The sequence below is a fragment of the Ursus arctos genome, unplaced genomic scaffold (genome assembly GCF_023065955.2).
Source record: "Ursus arctos isolate Adak ecotype North America unplaced genomic scaffold, UrsArc2.0 scaffold_2, whole genome shotgun sequence".
In the NCBI taxonomy this organism is placed as follows: Eukaryota; Metazoa; Chordata; class Mammalia; order Carnivora; family Ursidae; genus Ursus; species Ursus arctos.
The window spans coordinates 20,884,772-20,906,685 of NW_026622874.1; the positions used below are offsets into that span (position 1 = coordinate 20,884,772).

The 21,914-nt window shown below is 36.0% G+C and overlaps 1 protein-coding gene across 5 annotated transcripts in view; it reads right to left on the reverse strand.

Annotated features, from left to right (window-relative positions):
* HMCN1 (hemicentin 1) overlaps positions 1 to 21,914 on the reverse strand; it is a 467,709-nt gene that overhangs the window by 101,106 nt on the left and 344,689 nt on the right. For all 5 annotated transcript variants that reach the window (XM_026509232.4, XM_044387879.3, XM_044387878.3 and 2 more), the window contains exons 50-57: positions 21,217 to 21,390; positions 19,842 to 19,955; positions 18,851 to 18,996; positions 14,488 to 14,638; positions 12,758 to 12,952; positions 11,132 to 11,245; positions 6,708 to 6,895; positions 4,074 to 4,170 (exon numbers count right to left, since the gene is read on the reverse strand). In XM_026509232.4, coding sequence (XP_026365017.3) covers positions 4,074 to 4,170; positions 6,708 to 6,895; positions 11,132 to 11,245; positions 12,758 to 12,952; positions 14,488 to 14,638; positions 18,851 to 18,996; positions 19,842 to 19,955; positions 21,217 to 21,390 — 1,179 coding nt within the window. The remainder of the gene's footprint in view (positions 1 to 4,073; positions 4,171 to 6,707; positions 6,896 to 11,131; positions 11,246 to 12,757; positions 12,953 to 14,487; positions 14,639 to 18,850; positions 18,997 to 19,841; positions 19,956 to 21,216; positions 21,391 to 21,914) is intronic.

Sequence of the window (21,914 nt, forward strand, 5' to 3'; positions counted from 1 at the left end):
TAGAAGGCTAGAAGGGATTCAGAAGGTCCAGGGAGACTACTGCTGTAATCTGTGTAACAGATTGTGGTAGCTATGCCTGGGATGGTATCAAAAAGAATCAAGAAAAGTGAATGGATCCCAGACATTTTGTAGATAGAATCTTTAGGACTTGATGTTTTGGGGACGAAACTTAAGGAAGAGGAGAAGGAATCAGGGATGACATTCATTTTTCTGACTTGAACAACAGTAGATGGTGATTCCTTTTACTGAGACAGAGATTGTTAGAGGAGAAAGACATTTTTGGGAAAAGATAATGAACTCAGTTATATACACATTGTCTTAGAGTGACTGCTAGACATTTGTGTCAGCAAGAAGTAGATATTTGGATAGAAGGGTCTGGAGATCTTGAGGGGGCCCCGGTTAAAAATAAAAACTTTGAAACTATTTGTATATAGATAGTATCTGAAATTTGGAAATGCATAAGATCACCTTGGATGTGATCAGAACAAAGTCCAGAGCTTGAAAAACTAACGTGTAATAGTCAAGTAGAGAAGGAGGAATCAGCAAAGTCAACCAGGAATGACAGACTGGGAAGGCAAGATATAAATAAGGGGTGTAGGTGTCACAAAAGCCAAAGGAAAAGAATTTTTGAAAATCATCATGGCCAAGATGTCAAATGCACAGAAGTTAAGAAAGATAAAGCCTAGAAAGTGCCTCTTGGACTTCATAAAGAGGCCATTTGGTGAATTCAATGAGCAGTCTCATTGGTGTTGTGGAAGTGAAATTTGGAACACAGTGGCGGCAGGAGTGAGTGGGAGAAATCAGACATTAAACATATACAGTTATTAGAGACGTTTGCTTTGAAATTGAAGAAAAAGTGAGGGAGGTAGCTAAAGGGAAAATTCAGGTCTTAGGAAGACCTTTTTTGGTTGTTGTTTAAAAAGGGAAAATACAAACTTAAGTGCCATTGGGAAGGAAGCAATAAAGAGTGAGAATTTCATATTCAAAAGGAAGAGAGGAGATTATAAGAGATTTTTGAGGAGGCAGTGAGCAGGGATCTACAGTCAAACTACTGGCATTTGGAAGGTACAGGAATGCTTCCATCTTCTGCTGTAACAATGGGAAGGAAGAAATGGCAGTAACAGATGCTGCTAGTATGCTTGATTTGATGGTAGGAATTTGAGGTGGTTTCTGGGATATGCCTTCCCTTTCCCTGTAAAATAGGAAGTGAGGGCATTTACTGAAAGGTGAGGGGGGGTGTTATGGACTGAATGTTTACATATCCCTCCTTGTTCCCCCCAGTACCGATACTGAAGCCCTGGCCCCCACTGTGGCTATATTTGGAGATGGCACCCTTAAGGGAGTCATTACGGCTAAATGAGGTTGTAAGGGTAGGGCCCTGATCTTATAGGATCACTGTCCTTATAAGAAGAGACACCAGAGAGCTTCCTTGCTTTTCTGGCCATGCATGCTCAGTAAAAAGGCCTTATGAGGACAAAGTAGCTGGAATACAAGCCAGCAGAGCCTTCACTAGAAACCAGACCCTGCTGGAACCTTGATTTTGGACTTTTCAGCCTCCGGACAGTGAAAAAATACATTTATGTTGCTTAAGTCATGCACTCTCTGGCATTTTGTTATGATAGCCTAAGCCCACTAAGCCAAGGGTCATCTGACATCTGAGGAGAGAGATGAAGGCGTGAGAGAGTCACTAGGGAACAGAGACAAAAGGAGGAGCCCCAGGCAGTATGGAGGACCCAGTTCAAGATGGTACCTACGAATTTATAATAACACTGATGTTCCTGACTCCATGAGTTCCCCCAGCCATGGTTAGCCACCTAGGTGCAGGTATGGTCAGATATGGAATTTAGTGAGAAGCAATACTGTAAAACAGCTAAGTTTAAAATCTCTTGAATCAGACTTCCTAAATTATAATCCTGGTACTGTATTTTTGAGATCTGTAACTTTGGGCATGCAGCTTAATCTCACTAGGCTTTAGTCTTTTCATCTGTAAAAATGGTATCAGGTGGTACCAACCACCTGGGGTTATTGAGTTAATTAAGTGAAATAGCATACATAAAAACTTGATACCTAGTAGGTATCAAGTGGACAATATGTTGTGTTGTTAGATGCAGAGTTGAGCTTTTACTGAGCAAGAGCAATAAGAAGACTAAGAGAGGTGATTGAAATGTTGTTCCATGAGAAGTTAAGCCGGATGTGAAAGAGAGTGAAGACAAGAGAGCTGAAAACCCATGGGCCGGCTGACTGAAGGTCAGAGTCCAAAAGAAGCAAGCTCTGTTGTAGTGGGAGACAACAAACAGTATGGTTTTAAGTGAAAACAATTTAAATCATTTCTCCCCAAAATGAATTTTCTAATATGTAGGTATGGGTTCCTGACCACAACTGGGAGATCAAGGTATCATCAACCTGTGAATGAGGAAACACCATCCTGAACTCCAGTCCTTAAGGGTAAACTCGAGTGGCTGCTGCCTCTACCTTGAGAGGTGGAGGTGTTTTTGCTGTACATTAGGAAGAGACAACTGATATGAAAAAACACCAAATATTTATTTAGCAACTACCATGACTATAGATGGGTCCAGGGAGACCAAGATCTGTAAGAAATGACCATTTCCCTACAACATCTATAATAAAGTTACAGGATGGGGGTGAACATAGAGACATATAAAGATAACTAATACATATTAGGCAACTTGTGGACTTGCTATAATTGGGGCTTTTGATCACATAGTGGAGGAAAAATTAAGTCTGCCTTGGGAAATCAGAAAAAATAACACTTTTATTTTCAACATTTATTCTACTGCACTTTACAGATTAGAATGTGTGCTCTCACAATCATCATACTTGTTTATTTCTTCCTGAGAATTCATAAAACACTGTTTCTGTTTTGGCCAGACTTACTCATTAAAAAAACTCAAAGATATTATACCATTTGAATGGTTTCCTATGAAAGGAGAGAACAAGGAATGGGCATAAAATGAATGACTACATGAATGAATATTTTAATAAATAAAAGTAAAGATGGGTCTTGTCCAGGCCAATGATGATAGTGACACATGAACTAAGGAATGCAATTAATATAATACTCTATTATATTAAGACTGAGGTCTTAAAACAACATCAAAAACAAAAGCAAAACATCAAAAAGGCAAAAATTTCTTTTACTATCACATGTTACTCATTGTGCTAAGCACTGGGAATACAAAGATAAAGATGTTTCAAATGTCTGTTCCACAAACACCAAGCATTGCTGGACACCAATACTCCCTACATATCACACCAAAAAAGGATATTTATGATGCTAAACAGAAGTCTTTTGAAGGGAGAAAATTTTCATGAAATGTCAAATTTCAGCTATTTCCAAAATGAGCTAGAATTTTGTATGTGTATCCCACATGTAAAGGAAATATTTTATAATGATTGTTCACCATTTCCAAATTTAATATTCTCAAAACAGATATGTGTCCCAAAACTGAAATTAATCATTTGTGGTAGACATCCAATGGCTTTTTTTTCTATCTCAACAGCATTTTAGCAGAAAAATGAGTATCCATGCAGTGTCTAGCATCTATCAAGAACTTAGTTTGATGAATGAATTAGGTGTAGTAATGGTTTTTAGGAATTATTAAACTCCAAAAATGACTTTTTCTTCTCCAGGGAATATACCTAATGGTACTGGAGAATGTAACTCAACATGAATTCTACCTTTGAGGACAGAAAACGGTTCCAATTAGGATTACTGGGTAAGTTTTTATGAGTAAAAGAGCTATATTTGGTTCTAAGTTTATATGAACATATAATTTTGGGGATTGAAATTTTGGATTTTTTTTTCCTTTTCAAATATGTAGGAGTAACTACTTTCTCCCGAGGAACTGAAATAATGTAAAAAACAGGCTTCCTAGAAGATTTGTACTTTACAATCCTACTATGTGATGGGAAGAAAGACAGGAGGTTAAAAAAATGCAGGCTCCACACATTGTTCAAGTTAAAAATACAAAATAAGTCTACATAATCTAAAACACAGTTTTCCTGCTTTTTCAAGCATACTTTAAGAAATGTTATTGGAACTGAGCTCTTACCATGAACGTTGAGGTTAAAATATTTTTTGGCACTTCCAGCTGTGTTCTCAGCAATACACGCATACCTGCCGATATCTGTTATTTGAGTGTTTAGAATCTAAGGGAAAAAATGAAGAAATTCCAGCTGAAATTTTTAATAAAGAGCTTTTCATAATCATCATTACATTTCAGAATAAACAGCACATATTCTTTCTGGTTAATATCAGATGAACACAAAACAAAGAAATTTTTGTATATAATAGTCTGATGATAGCTTTTATTAGTCAGGTCAATTAAATATTTATTTGTAAAGATTTCCAATCACTTAGCATGATCTCCAGTCCCGTCCATGTTGCTGCAAATGTTGTGTAATCGTTCTTTCTGATGGCTGAGTAATATTCCATTGTATATATGGACCACATCTTCTTAAAGACAATTATCATATGGTTTCACTCATTTATGGAACATAAGAAATAGGAAGATCAGTAGGAGAAGGAAGGGAAGAATGAAGGGGGGGGGGTAAACAGAAGGGGGAATGAACCATGAGAGATTGTGGACTCTGGGAAACAAACTGAGGGCTTCAGAGGGGAGGGGGCTGGGGGAATGGGATAAGCTGGTGATGGGTATTAAGGAGGGCACATATTGCATGGTGCACTGGGTGTTATACGCAAATAATGAATCCTGGAACATTACATCAAAAGCTAAGGATATACTGTATGGTGACTAACATAACATAATAAAAAATTATTATAAAAAAGATTTCCAATCAAAAAAGGCAATTTTAAACATACTTGTTATATGCTGACTACAAAAATTTCCCCAATTATTCTTTCTCTTCCCTATCTGGCAATATGACTTGAAGCTCCTCACATTAAGAGGTAGAGTAAGATGCAGAATTTATGCTGGCCTTGTGAATGGCTCTGACCAACACAATGTGGTGAAAAGTGACAAAGTACCATTTCAAACCTAGGCCTGAAGAGGTCTAGTGCCTTTCCTCACTCTTTCTGAACTCAGCTACCACCATGCGAGAAAGCCAGGACTAGCCTGCTGGAGGGTAAGAGAATCATGGCGAGTCAGAATCAGCTCAGTTATTACAACAGAGGCCCTGGATATGTGCCAAGAGCCCAGCCAAGTCCAGCAGACCACTTACTCAATTCAGAGCATCCAGACACTTGAGACCAGAAGAATTACCCAGCCAGCTAGAAGACTTCTGAACTAAAAAAATGTTTATTGTTTTAAGTTATTGTTTTGGAGTACTTTGTTTTATACAGCAATAATTAGCTAATAATTGCACTTATATTTATTAGGCAGAAATTTCTATCCATCTATATATCTTTTGGCCTGAGACATAGAAACATTTAAATATTTTGTTAGAGTTTGTATGACATCAAATAGATACAGTCACAACGTTTAGAAGATACTTTGAGAATTTAAGGTTATTTACAGGCACTGAATCTGGTTCTTGTGTGTGTGCAGTTTTTTTGTTTTTTTTTTAAAGACAAGAACTCCATAAGGTATGTCCTGTGTTGGATACATTTGTTATGCTTAGATTCTTGGATTCATAGAATATCTCTTACGTGGTCAAAAATAATTTATTAAATTGTATCCTAACAAAAGAGTTGGAGTTATTTCTATAAATACATAACTTTCTTTTAAGACACTTAAAAAGAAAAATATAAACATGGTCATTAGTGAGCAACAATTCAGGATATTTATGTGGTTTCCATTATTTATTATCAAATCTTTACTAATACAGGGGAAGTTTTAATCTACAGGGAACCCAATACCACTTAGGATTTTACCATCAGAAATACACAGTGGAAAGGATTATACTAATTATAATGCGGCTTTTATCACAAAGGACATATTGTAGCAAATTTAGGACTGTGCATGTCTTGCATGTACAATTTTTGTAAGAATTAACACAAAAGTGTTAGTAGTGGTCACCTCTGAAAGACAAATACCATATGATTTCACTCATATGTGAATTTAAGAAACAAAACAAATGATCATAGGGAAAAAAAGAGGCAAACCAAGAAACAGACTCTTAACTATAGAGAACAAACTGATGATTACCAGAAGGAAGGGCAGTGGGGGGATGGGTGAAACCAATGATGGGGATTAAGGGGTGCACTTGTGATGAGGACTGGGTGATGTATGGAAGTGTTGAATCACTATATTGTACACCCAAAACTAATATAACACTGTCTGTTAAATAACTGGAATTTAAATAAAAACTAAAAAAAAAAAAAACAGTGGTCACCTCTGATAGGGGGAATAGAATAAAGAATTTTATTTTATATTCTTCTCATGGTTAGTTATTTTTACAAATATAATATTCATAGACCAATAAAAATTACTTTTATATTTTTTAAATTTTATTTTTTAAAGATTTATTTATTTATCTATTTGAGAGAGAGAGAGAGAGAGAGATCAAGCAGGTCGAAGAGGCAGAGGCAGACGGAGAAGCAGGCTCCCTGCTGAGCAGGGAGCCCAATGTGGGACTCAATCCCAGGACCCTGGGATCATGACCTGATCCAAAGGCAGACATTTAACTGAGCCACCTAGGCACCCTAAAAATTACTTTTAAAAGTAAAAAAGACTTAGGAAATACAAGGTCAAATAGCTATTTTAAAGTAAGATTTTTTACTTTACCTGCAGAATTCTTCCATTAGATAGAAACTTATGATGCCCATCTTCTAGCAAAGGCTGTCCATCCTTTTGCCAGGAATTCCTTGGTGCTGGACTGCCACTGGATAAACACTCCATCAGTGTGCTTTTATTCACCAGCACGGTGACCTCTTCAGGGAGATCACTATTCGCTCCCTTAATAACTGGTGGCACTAATAGATGATTGCAACAAAAAGATAATGACAGGAAATAAGGTCTTTCTCAATTATTCTAGTTTTCTGACAGCTTTAAAAAGCATGGGATGATAACAGAAGAGCAAAGCTGAAGAAGAAACCAAGATTGCTGAATAACATTTTACACTAATAAATTAGGGTGGTGATAAAAATTGTGTGAATTTGGTTTACCTATCCTGGACTCACCCCTACCACAGTCCCAAACCTTCCCCAATTTGTCTGACCTTGCTTCTCTCTCATGCCTTGAACTATGCCTTCTGGGTTTTTAAGCATACATGTAAGTAGCATCTGCATGAATGAATAATTAAGTTATTTGGTTATCCAGAGAAGCCAGATAAATTATACCTGTAAGTGTATTTGGAATGTACGGATTTGTTCTCATTTACAAGGGAATTGTCTGGGCTACTTAAATGTGTTTCTCCAGACAGTGGTATCATTGTCACCTGGGAGCTTGGTTAGAGACGCAAATTTTGGGGCCCACTCAGATCTCCTCAATGGGCATCTCTCAAAGGGCCCAAGAAATTTGTATTTTAACAGGTGATCCTTATGTACACTAAAGTTTGAGGAGTCACATCTTGAATTTTCCTACATATACTCAGTTTCATTTAAAATGATACCATAGAATCTAGGAACATATTTACCTTATGTTAGACTAGTCAGTTTTGAAAAAAATCACATATTACCCATAAAATTTTTAAAAATGGAAATGTTACATAAACTAGAAACATGTGTTGGCTGCTGTTATAAATGTAGAAATTCATTTTCAAAGTGAATAATCATTTTATTTTATTTGGAAAGCTTAGCTATTCTGTTTCACTCTCTTAAAATGTACCATATCTTTAGCAATCAGCAAAGACTATATATTTAATGTAAATGCAGTCCTGTGGTATTTGGGTCTTTCAAAAACTAAACTGGAAGTCTGTAAAGAAAATAATCAAGGCTACAAGGTACATAGTAGAATTTCAATGTTATTTTGGATGCAAATTTTCACATTCAAAGTTATATGATTTTTACTATACTCTAGGTAACATAAAATATAACTTGAAGTGCAGATTAGTAAATAATAAACTTACATTTCAGATTAAATGAGCCTATCACTAACCTCAATACCATGAAAACTAATCAAATGAGTTGTTGGGACATAAAGATTCAATGTTTTCCTCAACGTCTCCCTGGAGCTGAACCATGAGGAGGGACCAGGAGGTGGTCTACAGGTCCAAGGTCTGACCTGTAGAGGCAGGCCTCCACCAGAACTCTTTGGTCTGACCCACCCTCCAGCAGCCATGCCTCCTCAGCTAGCTTACACCACTCAGAATTACTCTCAGTAGAGAACCGTGGAGTAGCACGTAGGAGGTGAGCATCAAACGTTGTGAAACATCCCTAATGTAGACAGATTTTTGGGTCCAGTTCATTTTTCTTGTTTTGTTCCACCTCGCTAAACTCATCTCCAACATGCTTTCCAACTTCCTCTTAGTTAAAATAGCCTGAAGGGATGAACATCTACCCAATCACTAAGTTCCATTTCAATTTAATTTACTTCCAGTCCTTTCCAAACCATATTATCTTGCTTCTTTACCAGATCCTTCTACTCTGTCCTAAACTCTTTCCAAACTTAAGTCAAATTTAGTCAGGTGGTCTAGGATACTACACTGTTCTTGGTGATGTTAGCACTAATTTTAATTAATCGTCTTCTCTTCCCTTTTTCTTTTCCTTACCACTGTCTTACAGACTTTAAAATCTATGTTGATGACCGATCCCACTCTAATACAGTTTCACCTCTACTCCATGTCAGTCAGCCCTAGACAGCTATACCTTGGACCATTCAACATTAATACTTCTTTCTTCTGTAAGTTATAAACTCCCTGAAGAAGGACTGATGTCTCCTGTATTCACTGCTGTATCCTCAGTGCCTAGTACAGGTTCCTGGCACATCATTTAGTAATCAATAGATATCTGTCAAATATATAATTTTTTGAACTCTACTGTTTTCTTTCTTCTACCTCTTTTCAGGTTTCCTTCATAAGCCGCTCTTTGTTTGCACTGAAAACGCTAGCCCTTCTACACCTTCCCCACTTACAATCAGCCCATCAGCCTCCTTCCATCATTTTTCCTCTTGCCTTGCTCATACCTCACAGGGGTCATTTCGGTGATGCTCTGTCTTGCTGCACATTCTATAGTCTTTCACCTTCCAGCACTTCCACAATATATATCTGGTTACCTTGTGGCACAACCCCACTCCACCCAGATGGAGCACACTAATTTTTCTACCTCTGCCTCCTGGTTACTGGGAATGCTGTAGAAGGAAAGGTGGCTTCAGAAAGGAATAACTGAGCCAAACGACTCCAACATCACCAGCTGACTGTCTATCACATCCTCCATGGTGGTAATCCCTAAACTTTTCTGTTTTCCACAGGCCCAACCACCCCTACCACTGTTTGTCTTGCTCTCATAGTTAATGAAAAGGACTAGATACATTTGATATGCATTTCCACATTTCCCTCCTAACCATTTTAATGAGTGGCAATTTATTACCACAAAAGGCTAATTAACTCCTCTTGGTTCCTTGATTGCATTTTTCACCTGTTCTAGGACCTCGATCCATGAATTCCTGCACCACCCCCCCTTTGAAAATTTAATTTGTCCCTTTCTGTTGGATCATTTTCTTTGGTCTGTAAGCAAGCTCAAATCTTTCTTAAATATGTTTCCTCAAACAAGCTATCTTAAAACTCTGCTCCACCTCTTCAGTCCTCGGCAAAATGTCTTAAAGGTACTCTATATTTGTTTTCTTTTCTTTCTGATTAGTTGCTCAAGATTTATCCTTTTGTCCTGTGGCTTGGTACCACACCATATTATCTAAATTGATCTTTCGAATTTTATCAATGATTTCTCAGTTTTAAAGCCAAAATGGACTTTTTTAGTTTTTATTTTCTTAAATTTGCTTTAGCATCCAATACTGGATTCACTTCCTGATAGCCTTTTCTGTGCTTTGGATTCTGAGACATACAATAGTATGTAGTTTACTGCTTTTCATGAACTTCTCAGATTGTTTCTCTTCTAACTCTGTTTTCCTTTTCCTTTCACCTTCTTGTTAACAATCCCACCATGAACTTTTGTTGATCTTCTACTTTATCTATAATCCTTGCTGTTAGAAATCTCCCGCCTTTGAATACCACCTATTTGTGGATAACTCTCAAATCTACATTCTTAGCTCAGCCCCTCTCCTGTGTTGAAGTTCCTTATTTTCAATGGCCCCTTCAATATTATTATAACATGCTGAATTCAACATGTCCCAGAACAAAATTGACTTCCTTTTTCCCAAATAATGTTTTCCTAGGTCTTCTATTTTTATTATTCTTGCCACCATTTTCTTAATCACTCAGAATAAAAATCTCAGCATCATCTCATGCTCTGAGACAAGCGCCTAATATTTCATATTACTTCATAACTTCCTCTGGGAACTTTTTCATACTGACTGCTTCTTATACATTCCCACTGCTACTTCTCTAGATCAATCTCTTCTAATGGAGGCAACTATTTGTTTCAGCTCTTAGCAACATCACCTCTCTTTCCCCTTCAAGGTACAATACTTCTTCTACTCTTAGTCCATGCATTCAGATGGAGAACAATATGGTCTAAGCGTAGGCACAGAAAGTAGGCCTTAAACAGGCCACTTAGCTTCTATAATTGGTTCAGGGATAGAGCTGTGATTCATGCTTGGCCAATTAAAGCCATGAAAATCTAATTCTAGGGCTTCAGTTGTAAATACTAAGAAAATCTTTCATTTGGATATGAAATTAGAAGGCTATAAGACTAGAGGCTCTGAGGGCCAACTTATCATTCAAGGGGATCCCCCACCTGACAGTGATGCTAATAACAGAGAAAAAACATGAGAAAGAGGAAGGTTAAGTCTGCTTGACCTCTTTTGAGCCACAGAAGTCAGGTATGACTGTAGGCAGCTCTACTCTGGGACTCTTTGGGTTCATGAGTCAATGGATTCTTTTTTTTTTTTAGTTTAAGCCATTTGTTATCTGATATTTCAAGAGTCTTAACTAATGTGTTCTCAGTTTGCATAAGATAATTAATTCCTCAGTAGAACTATCATTTTCTGATTATCTTTATAGCCTTTAAAGTGCTTAATGCAACATCTTGCAAACATTAGTTCTCAAAAAATATTTTTTAGTGAAAGAATGCATGACAAACAAAAGAAAAACTCACAGAGTACACGAACGTCATACTGAAGGGAATCTTCTCCAGCTTCATTCACAGCTACACATGTATATCTACCCGCATCTTCTACTTTGGCCCGAGGAATCTGCAACACTCGCCCTCCTGAAAACATATCCCCATATGTTTACTTTTCCAAATCCTACTGATCATAAACAGAGATGAATTTTTCAGGTCTAATGACTTCCTTACAATTTCTTTCAGGGTTCTTATTTCATCTAATGGTTCAGTTTTAATTCCACATACCATTAGTATAACAAACACTGCATTATTGAAAAGTGATCCAAAGTATGAATCAGATCTCCTGAGAGAGAAATAGCTCATGTATATTTTTCACAAGAGGGTAAGGTTGCTCTATGCCCCTCATCATATTCCATGGGGAAATGTTATTATGCAGTGACTTCTTGATTTTACAGTTTTGAACACATGTAAAAGAAGCTTACAATGTTTGATGTAGGTATAGGTTTGAGAAAGCAATAGCCAGGGATGCAAAAGGTATAAAGTATATTATTATACATAACAATTTAAAAAGAATAACTCTGACTATTTTTAAAACTTTTCACATTGATATAATTTCAAACTCAAAGAAAAGTTTCAATGGCAGTATAAAAAATTTTCACCTATGTTTACCAATTATTTATAATTCACTTCACTTATCTCTTAATATATAATTCACTTGTTTTAGCTCATATATATATTTATTTATTTATATAAAAAACCTTTTTCTGAACTATTTGAGAGTAAGTTGGAAACACGGTGTCTCTTTACCCCTAAATATTCATAAATCTGTATTTCATAAGGACAAGAATAATCCCTCATATAACTATAGTACAGTGATCAAAATCAGGAAGTTTAACATCAACACAGAACTACTAATGAATCCATAGTCCATATTCAAATTTTATTATTGTTACAATCTTTTATAAATATTTTCCCCTAAGCCTAGATCCAGTTTCGGATCACATATCACAACATTTAGCTGTCATTTGTATTTAGCCACCTTTTAAATTTTTTTTTCAAGATATCTTGTATTTAATTGAAATTGAAATCCAATTTACACACCATGAAATATGCTGACCTTAGGTGTACAACTTGGTAAATTTTGACAAGCCCATTTGATATTTGTTAAAATTAAATAGAAGCTTCGAAAAGATTATGATTCCACAACAATTTAACCATCTCCTTTTCTACCGATAAACCATGTGACAACTAAAATATTTGAAACTAATAATCATAACTATTGATTTATGATAAATGTATTTCATAAAGTGAATAGCAACTATTTGTAAATGTATTTTAGAATTTATCATTAATAATGTATAGAAACCAAACTGATGATCTTATCACACTACTGGAGAAATGGAGCCTCATGGAAGCCAAAGGACTTCTTAAGTTGATAGAATGATCCTGTATAGATCTGAAAATTACCTAAGGTATTCCAGCCTATAGTCAAATTCTCAGCCTAGACTCTTGGCTCAAAGCTACACAGATACTAGTGGCATTTGGCAGCCTGTGTCAGTTAAATTACATGGCCAAAAAGCTGATCAATTCAACTGGTCTAATAAATGGGGAGAAACACATTTGGCAGATTTTCACCCTGTTCATAGTGATCTTTACCTGGTAGAATCAACACTCTATCACTCGAGGTCAGAGGACGGCCATTTTTGTACCATGTCAGTGTAGGAGGAGGAGCAGCATTTGTTTCACAGTAAAGAGAAATGGGATTGTTGATAATCACATCCTTGGCTTCGCCACTCCTGCCAGTATCCAGCATGTTTCCTATTTCCCAGAGTTTCTGAAAACTTGGAGGAACTATGGAGGAAAGACATGACAGTTTAGACACATGTGAATGCTAGGATTAATTAAACAAAGATCTTGGCTGCATTTTCACAAGAAAGATGTATAAATGTAATAAATTAGACAATGTGAAAATATTTTCAAGTACTTATAAACCTACCAACTCTAGCCCTGAGCCAAACAATGTAGTAGACAGAAGTCAGCATTGGTTTTCATGTGGAAGAACAAGAAGTATGGGGCTCAAAATGCCATGCTCATGTTTTGCTCTCCCTGTTAAAGATCTCTAGCACTTAGAAGATGAAGGGGTCTATTCTCAGGGATGAACCTACCCTAATATGGATGGCTAAGGAACATGATCATAGCAGGGAAAACTAAATTTTGAGGAATCATTCAAAAATTCGGGCTCAACGGAGAGCACCTGCCAATGATTTGTCTTGAGCCTCTAAGAAGGCTAAAGAAAACGCAATCACAGGATTAATAACTCCGTTTGCAAAAATAATAGGACATTCTCAAACATTTCTGAGGGACAAACATGAACTTTCGAAAAGGCAATTTTCCTGCACATCAAAAGCATTAAAAAAGGGCATAACACATGACCTAAAATTTCCACTACTAGCAACTTATGAAAAACCACAGATGTGCAAAAGTTTTATGTATAAAGATGTTCAGTGAAGCATTACCCAAGTAGTGAAAACTTGGAAACAACCTAGACATTCAACAATAGGAATCTAGTTAAATATATACTTTAATACTCAACTGATAAATACAGTTATTAAAAAGCATGTTTTTTTTTTAAGATTTTATTTATTTATTTGACACAGAGAGAGAGACAGCCAGTGAGAGGGAACACAGCAGGGGAGTGGGAGAGGAAGAAGCAGGCTCATAGCGGAGGAGCCCGATGTGGGGCTCGATCCCATAATGCCAGGATCACGCCCTGAGCCGAAGGCAGCCGCTTAACCGCTGTGCCACCCAGGCGCCCCTAAAAAGCATGTTTTAAAAAGCATATATAAAAGCATGAAAGTAACAGTATCAACAACGTTAATACCAGGTACCACTTCTTAAACATTTTGCTAAGAGTTTTACACACTTTATGTTATTTAGTACTTGCCACAACTTCACAAAGCATTAATTTTAAAAGCAAGGAAGCCAAGGCTTAAAATATTTAGGTAACTTGCCCAACTCAAAAAGTTTGTAGGACCTGAATCATCATTTAATTTCACGTCTGACCACTTTAAATTATGTACTTTACTATACTTTCTTACCTTCCAGGTAAACACTATCAAAAAAGCCTTCATGATAAAACGTTAGGGGAAAGCTAATGTAATAGAAAAGTCTGTATCATGTGATCCCAATTTGTAAATGAAGAATACTTTACAAAAATATATCAGAAGGAAACATAAAAATAGCAGAAGTAACCCTGAATGATGGATTATTTTCTTCTTTGTCAACAGAAAAAGAGGTATTTAAAATAAACAAAGTCAAGTCTCTTTTTCATTGTTTTGACAGATCATATAAGCTGAATTACACACAATAAGCATATTTATTATTACCTTGTATATTCACATCAAAATCCAATTCATCTTCACCTGCAATATTAGATGCTACACAAGTATACCGTCCAGTATCTGATATCTGAGCCTCCTTTATTTGAAGTGTGTGTCCACTTGCAGCAATATTGACATGATCATCTGATTTAAGGGGCTGTGATTCAATTAAATAATGTTACCTTGAAGTACACTAATAAATCATCTAAAAATCATACGGTTTATACTTTTTAGGATTTTTTAATAAATAAAAATAAAATTATATTTGAAATACTCAAGACAATAATTGAATTAATTTACTTTGATTAAACTTTTTTGAGTAATCATATTTTTATTTATTGAAAATAATGCTCATATACTTTACATCTGTGCCAGTATTTCTGGGTGGTACATTTATATACCAAATATATAAATGCATATTTTATGATAAAAAACATTCTTAGGTACCATATCCATTTATCCATGTTGGAAAAAACTATTTGCAGCTGATCCCATAGTGTACTACAATTCTGTAGAAAATACTAGAGTTTTTTTAATGAAAGATTGAGGGCATTAACAGTCTGATTTGATATAAATATCACTATTGTTCATTCAGAAACATCATTACTTCATAAATGGAAAATTTTAACCTAGAGAAATTTATATTACAATGTTTGATTTAAAATATTACTATACTTAATGGCACATTAACTTATAGATATTGGTATTATGATGTTTTATTAATAACATTACCTACACTTAATAGGACATTTCTCATCTTTTTTTTTTTTTTTTTTGCCTTACAACTTGTTTATTTTGTGGATAAAATTTTTCTTTTCCTTTTCTTTTTCTTTCTTTTTTTTAATATAAAATAATATTTTTTTATTATATTATGTTAGTCACCATACAGTACATCCCTGGTTTTCAATGTAAAGTTCGATGATTCATTAGTTGTGTATAACACCCAGTGCACCATGCAATACGTGCCCTCCTTACTACTCATCACCAGCCTATACCATTCCTCCACCCCCCTCCCCTCTGAAACCCTCAGTTTGAAACATTCCCATTTACATGAAGTTCCCCTTATTCCTTGAAGATCTTAGCTCCTGGTTCACTGTCATTCCTTCTAATGATACTTTCCTCATAATTCTTGCTGATTTCAACACCCATGTAGACATTCATCCAAAGCTGTGTGCTCTCAGCTCCTTGACCTCCTCTCCTCTAACCTTCTGTCCCCAATCCTCTCTCAGCCCCTCAACCAGAGAGTCATCCTAGGCTTTATAATTACCAAGAACCACATCTCTTTATAATCTCACTTTCAAGTTCTCACTCTCTGACCACCACCTCCTAGCTCTCTAACACTCTAGCATCCCAGTTCCAGGAAATTTTGGTCCTATAATCCATAGACCCTGTTCACTGCCACTCACTTTCCTTGTGACCCAGAGAAGGTCCATTATGACAACTGCTCCTTGCATAAACCTTCAATTCCTCTTGCCCTCTTTCCCTTTATTTTATTCTCCTGGCAAAACTCTAGCCTGGTTAATACCAGTCTGTCCATTCTGAACATCTTCTGGTCTATTCAAGGACATTCTTCCAGCAACTATGTCCTCTGACACCTGTATCATCATCAGCTGATTTCTTTCCACTGGATGATTTCAATCTGCATACAATATACTGTAATTTTCCCCATTAAAAAAAAAAAAACTCAGTGCAGCCTACCTCTACATTTTTCTACTCTCCTTTATAGCTGATGGCTTTAAAATGTTTGCTACATTTGCTGTCTCTGTTTCCTTCCATCTTTTCTTGAATCTACTCCAATAAGACTTTTACCATCTCTACTTGACCAAATGCCATTGTCAAAGGCACCAACAACATCCATGTTGCTGTATTTACTGGTCAATTCTCAGTTTTTATTTTACTTGATCAGTGGTATTAAACACAGTTTAAGTTGTCTTCATTTTGAAAACCTTTTTTCCCCCTACCTTTGGGACACTTCACTCTCTGCCCCACAACCTCTAAATGCCGGAGTCCTCCAAGGCTTAATCCTCAGACCTCTTATCTTTCTGTTTAAACCCACTCTCCTATTGCTCTCATGCAAAATCTTGGACTCATCTTTGTCTCACAGTTTTCCCTTGCATCCTGCTACCACTTTTGTCCAAGCAACTACCATCTCTCTCCTGGACCACTGAAATAAATTCTTATCTGGACCCTCTCTATCTTCTCTCAATACAGAAGCCAATGGAATCCTTTTAAAACCGTAAGTCAGATCATATCATGCTTGCGTTAAAAAATTTCCAGTAGCTTCCTATCAGAATAAAGGCCAACTGGTCTACAAGACAGTGTGATCTGCCTCCCCATTAATCTTTTGCTCACAACTTCTGTGTTCCCATGGATCACTGCACACCAGCCAAAGTACCTTGGTGCCTTTGTCCACGCATTTCTCTCTACTTTAGAATATCTTCCCCTCAGGTATTTTGTGTCTGCTTTCTTCATTTTCTTTGAGTTTCTGCTCAAATATCACCTTATTAGTGAGGCCTTCCCTACATAAATAAGAGATCATACTACCACGCTCAGTATTCCTCTTCTTAACTGAGTTTTCAGCATAATATTTACCCCATCTGGCACATTATATGTTGCACTGGTTTGTTTAGTTTTTGTCTCCCCAAACTTTGCATGAGGAGAGATATTTGTCTGTTTCCTTCATAGCTGTATCCCCTGCACTTAAAATAGTGTCCAGCAAATAGTATGTGCTTAATAAATAATTTAGGAATTAATAAATCATTATTAATGTTATATCACTTACAAAAAATAATATAATTTAAATTTTCTATGCTAAAAGAAAAACTTCAGGGCATGAAAATAGAACTCAAAAATTCTACTAAAACTTATTGTGGCTAACACGGCCAATATGTTTGGTGGATTTTCTCAAAAAGTACTGTTTCACTGGAGTAGTGCTGCTTATCTGAAGAATGAAATAACAGAAGAAAGGATATGGAAAATAAGCAAAAACTAGGTTTTTTTTTTTTTTTTGGTACTCATTTTAGAGAACCAATCTAAAAGCCTGAAAAATTTAGCCGTTTAAAGCATCATAATTAGATCAATTTCAGAGTCTGGATTTGAAACTATAATTTAACCATTCATTATGAGATTTTAAAAAAAAGTCTCATTCCTAGCACAGTTCTAGACTTTAGCCAATTTTTATGTGTGTATGGGTTTGTGTGTATGTGTGTGCATGTGTAGTAACTAAGAGGAATAAAATATGTTCTAGGTAAAATTAAAAATAAAATAATAAGATTTCAGAAGAGAATGGGATTAGCTGTTTCTAAGCAAACCCATATAGAATTGATACTGTACAGTGAAGTGTACTTGTAGTCAGAAAAGACACTGTAAACAGAACATGGTGGGAGTTCCATATTTTTCCTTTTGCAATGGTTTCCAGATGAAACTTGCTTACTTTATAAGAGATTTTTTTTTCTAGCTGCCAGTGTTGCAAAATCTCTGTGATCTGAAAAAATAAAGCTATATCTTTCTGCATCTTAAATCATAACTCTGACCTGAACTTCTGCAGCTGGAATTTAACTAGCCATTTGGTTGATTATGTGTATAACAGGACAAATAGTGGCTTAGTTATGCCACATCTGCATTAAGCACAGTGTTAACAGCAGCCAAAAAAAAAAAAAAAAGTCTATTTTGGTGTAAAAACACTAGCACATATACCTTTGAAACATGAATGGAAGGAAATAAGGATGTATGGTCTGAAATTCAGATCACATAATTGAAGGATGTGCCTTTTATTTAAAGCTTCTTGTTGCCCTCAGTTAATTGAATTGGGTACTTAATCACCACATTTAGCTATTTTTTCTTCCTCTTGGAATATAAAACATGTTACCTTTTATAAAAGAATTAAAGGTGTTAAGAGAAAATTCTGAATAAACTCAGTACCCATATTATATCTATCATTTTAATCTGGCTTAGCACTGTTCTGTGTTTCTTCTCTACAAAGTTTGCTTACTCTACAGAATGCAAAAGCCACAGAATGCAAAACTGTTCCTCAATGGGAAGGTGGCTGGATTTTCATACATGATTGCTAATGTCCACAAAAACAATCCTTCAAACTTTCCAGTGATGTAATCATGTTAAGATTGTTGAACATGGTTCAAGTTTCTTTGCAGTTTTCTATTCTAGGAGCATGGTTTTGTGCTAGCTATAAGATGACATTGATTCTCTGAGTTACTTGTGTTTGTATTTTTTTTCTCCTTCCTTCCTTCCTTCCTTCCTTCCTTCCTTCCTTCCTTCCTTCCTTCCTTCCTTCCTTTCTTTCTTTCTTTAAAATTTAACTGATTATTTTTGTTTTCCGGAAACTATTAGCAAAGGAGAAAATGTGACTGGCCTGTCCATCCTTGTACCAGCTGAGAGACGCAGAAGGAATCGCATAAGCTTCACATTCCAAAGTCAGAGTATTGTTGACTTTGATCTTCACTTCTTTAGGGGAAAGACCTGGCCCCAGTAGGTCCCCTTTATTGATGATGGGTGGAACTGCATAAAAAACAAATATTTGTAGAGTTAAACATTGGTTCTTTTAAATACATGGACTATCATGGAAATCACACTAAGGAATACTTAAGAAAACAAGGAAATAACTGAGCGTTTGCTATGTTCCCCTTTCACCATGGACTCAAGTTAGCATCCTGTGAAAGGGTAGTGCTTGGATACAGAATGTGAAGGAAAACAGCTTTCTCCCTTCATCATTTTAATACTGCCAACGAGACTATTGTCCTTCACAGAACAGCTACTTTCATTTTTCCATGTTCCCGGAAACAGCCCAAGCATGACCTATAAAATGCATTTTCTTTGTCATTAAAGGAATTGATTCAAAGAACAAAAGACAATCAGAAAGATGCTCTTCCTTTTTAAAAAACAAAACCAAAACCAAAATCCTGAAATGTAGGCCCTATTAGTGGTAGTATTCACTTTGCTTTTTATGTATGGGTCAATGTACAGTGGATCAGTTCAAAGTCACTGATGAACTCATCTTAGGCTGTTGATTAGGACATATATACTTTAACAGTTTTGTGCACGGAAGTATTATAACTCAGCCCAGGGATTTTCCAGAAGGAAGAACAAAGAAATGTAAGGAAGTGCCACTGACAAGTTCTCCAATAAGAGGTTAGTGAGCAGATTGAATGGGGTCTTCACACCTTTAAGCAATTGAGGACATGGGTACAATGCTTAATATGACTTCCATCTTAATGAAGCAAGCTGCATAAACAACAAACTTTAATGATGAGTACAAATAATTATGAACCCATAATAAAAAACAAGATTGAAAAAGTTAGAAAACTTGAGGAAAATATGAAATGTAGTTTTCTTTTAGGACTTACTGTAGACCTTTACTTCATAGTGCTTTATCATTTCCCCCGCCTCATTAGTGGCTATACAAGAGTATCTTCCAGCATTGTTCTCCTGTGCATTTAGGATCTGCAGAGTCCTACCTCCTGAAAAATCATGGAACATCAAAGAATCTCTGAAGTCACAATGGCAACGGAGTATGCACAAAACACCAGGGTTTTTAGTTCTCACTATTAACATATTTCTTTTTTCTATGTGCCAATTCTATAACAGATATTTGACACAAGACAAACTACAATATAGATGGACATTGCACGGTGGGCAAGGAGTCAGTAAGTCCTCAATGATCCTCTATGATACTGACTCTCATGCTCATCCTGACCCTCCCATGTCTCTGTACATACTCTGGCTAAGGTCTTTATTTCATCCTCTTCCTAGAGAGATCTTTTGCCTTGGTCATCTTCTCTTCATCTACTTGGGCTATCAGTAGAGACTGATCTTGCTAAAACTCAGTTTGTATTATGGTACGCTTCTCCTTAAAAATCTTCATTTGTTCTCAACTGACTAAAATATAAAGTCAAAACTCTTTAGTCCAGGCATTCAAAATATGATTCCAATGTTCCTTCCTGACCTTTTCTCCCCCCTCCCCCATACACAATATCCCCACTCAAGTGGGAGGTAGGAGTCTACATATTATTACTTGCAACTAGATAGGCCTTTGTACATCTATGTGCCTTTCACTTTGTACCTTTACCACACTAGTCATCCTGATGGATCTGAAATTACTCAACTCCAACCAACAAAATTCTACACCTTTCTTTAAGGGCTGCCTCAAGTTCCAACTTCAACAAAGCATTTCCTGACCACTTCAACCTTTAGTAGTCATTCCATCCTTGAATTTTTATAAAATTTGTCACTATCTCATTTATCGAACGCCATGACTATTCATAAGTCATGTTGTTAATTAACTTTTACACATATTATTTCCCTTCCACATAAAACTGTAAATTTCTTAAAGCCAGTGATAATACTTTTAAATTCTTTCTACTTTCATACATTTTATCCAGTATTAAACAGAAATAAATAAGCTCTCTCAATCTAAATACCAATTCGCCTTGTGGTTCAATTCAACAAGAAATTAATTTCTACTCTTTTTGGTATTCCGCATTGTATTTTATCAATTAATAGCATTGTGGTATTTATTTGCCTTTTATTTTGATATTTAATTGGTCTTTTAAGAAGTAATTTTAGTTTAGATTATAAGATATATATAAATAATAAAATTAAAATGGCAGTAGAACAGCATAACTAAGACATAAGTACTTTTATAAAAAATAACCAATGACTCTTTTTCTACAATAGTAGATGGCACAAATATACATTGTGCATCTAAAGTAAAATAGTTACCTGGAAGAATTCGAATATTTCTGTTGGATTCTAAAGGTGTTCCATCCTTGAACCAGGTGATGGTGGCTGGAGGATATGAATAAGCTTCACAGACCAAAGATGTGGGGCTGTTAAGGATAACGGTGACATCTTCAGGGCCACCATTACTATCAACACCAGCAATTGTAGGAGATACTGAAATAGATTTAAAATGTGATTAAAGAAACATGTATAGAAATTTCCTATTTGTGAATTTCTAAATATCACTATACTTACTTGTGTAATTCTATTTCCTAACAATTCCAGAAATCATTGATTATGTTCTTATTCTACATGAAAGGAATGAAAACTTCAAAATGGAATAATGGAGGAGATGGCACTCAGTAGGAATTATAATGCAGCATAGTAGCGCAAAATTAGAACTCTGGTGCAGGATACATGGAAGCATAGCATCCAATCCAATCTGAGTGGGTGGTGTGAGGGCTCTCATAAGGAAACCCTCCTAAAGAAAAATATTTCAAAGTGAGCCTTAAAGAATTAGTGGTGGTTAGCAAGTGAAAGAAGGGAGACTAATAGGAAGAAGGAGCATATTGGGTGCAGAGTAGAATAAACAACGAGGGGCAAGCAGGGAATATATTGAGGATAGATTCAAGGGGGTCAGTGTTGGAAGCAGAGGTAATGGAGACAGGTCCGGTTATTCCACATAAGATAATGAGGGA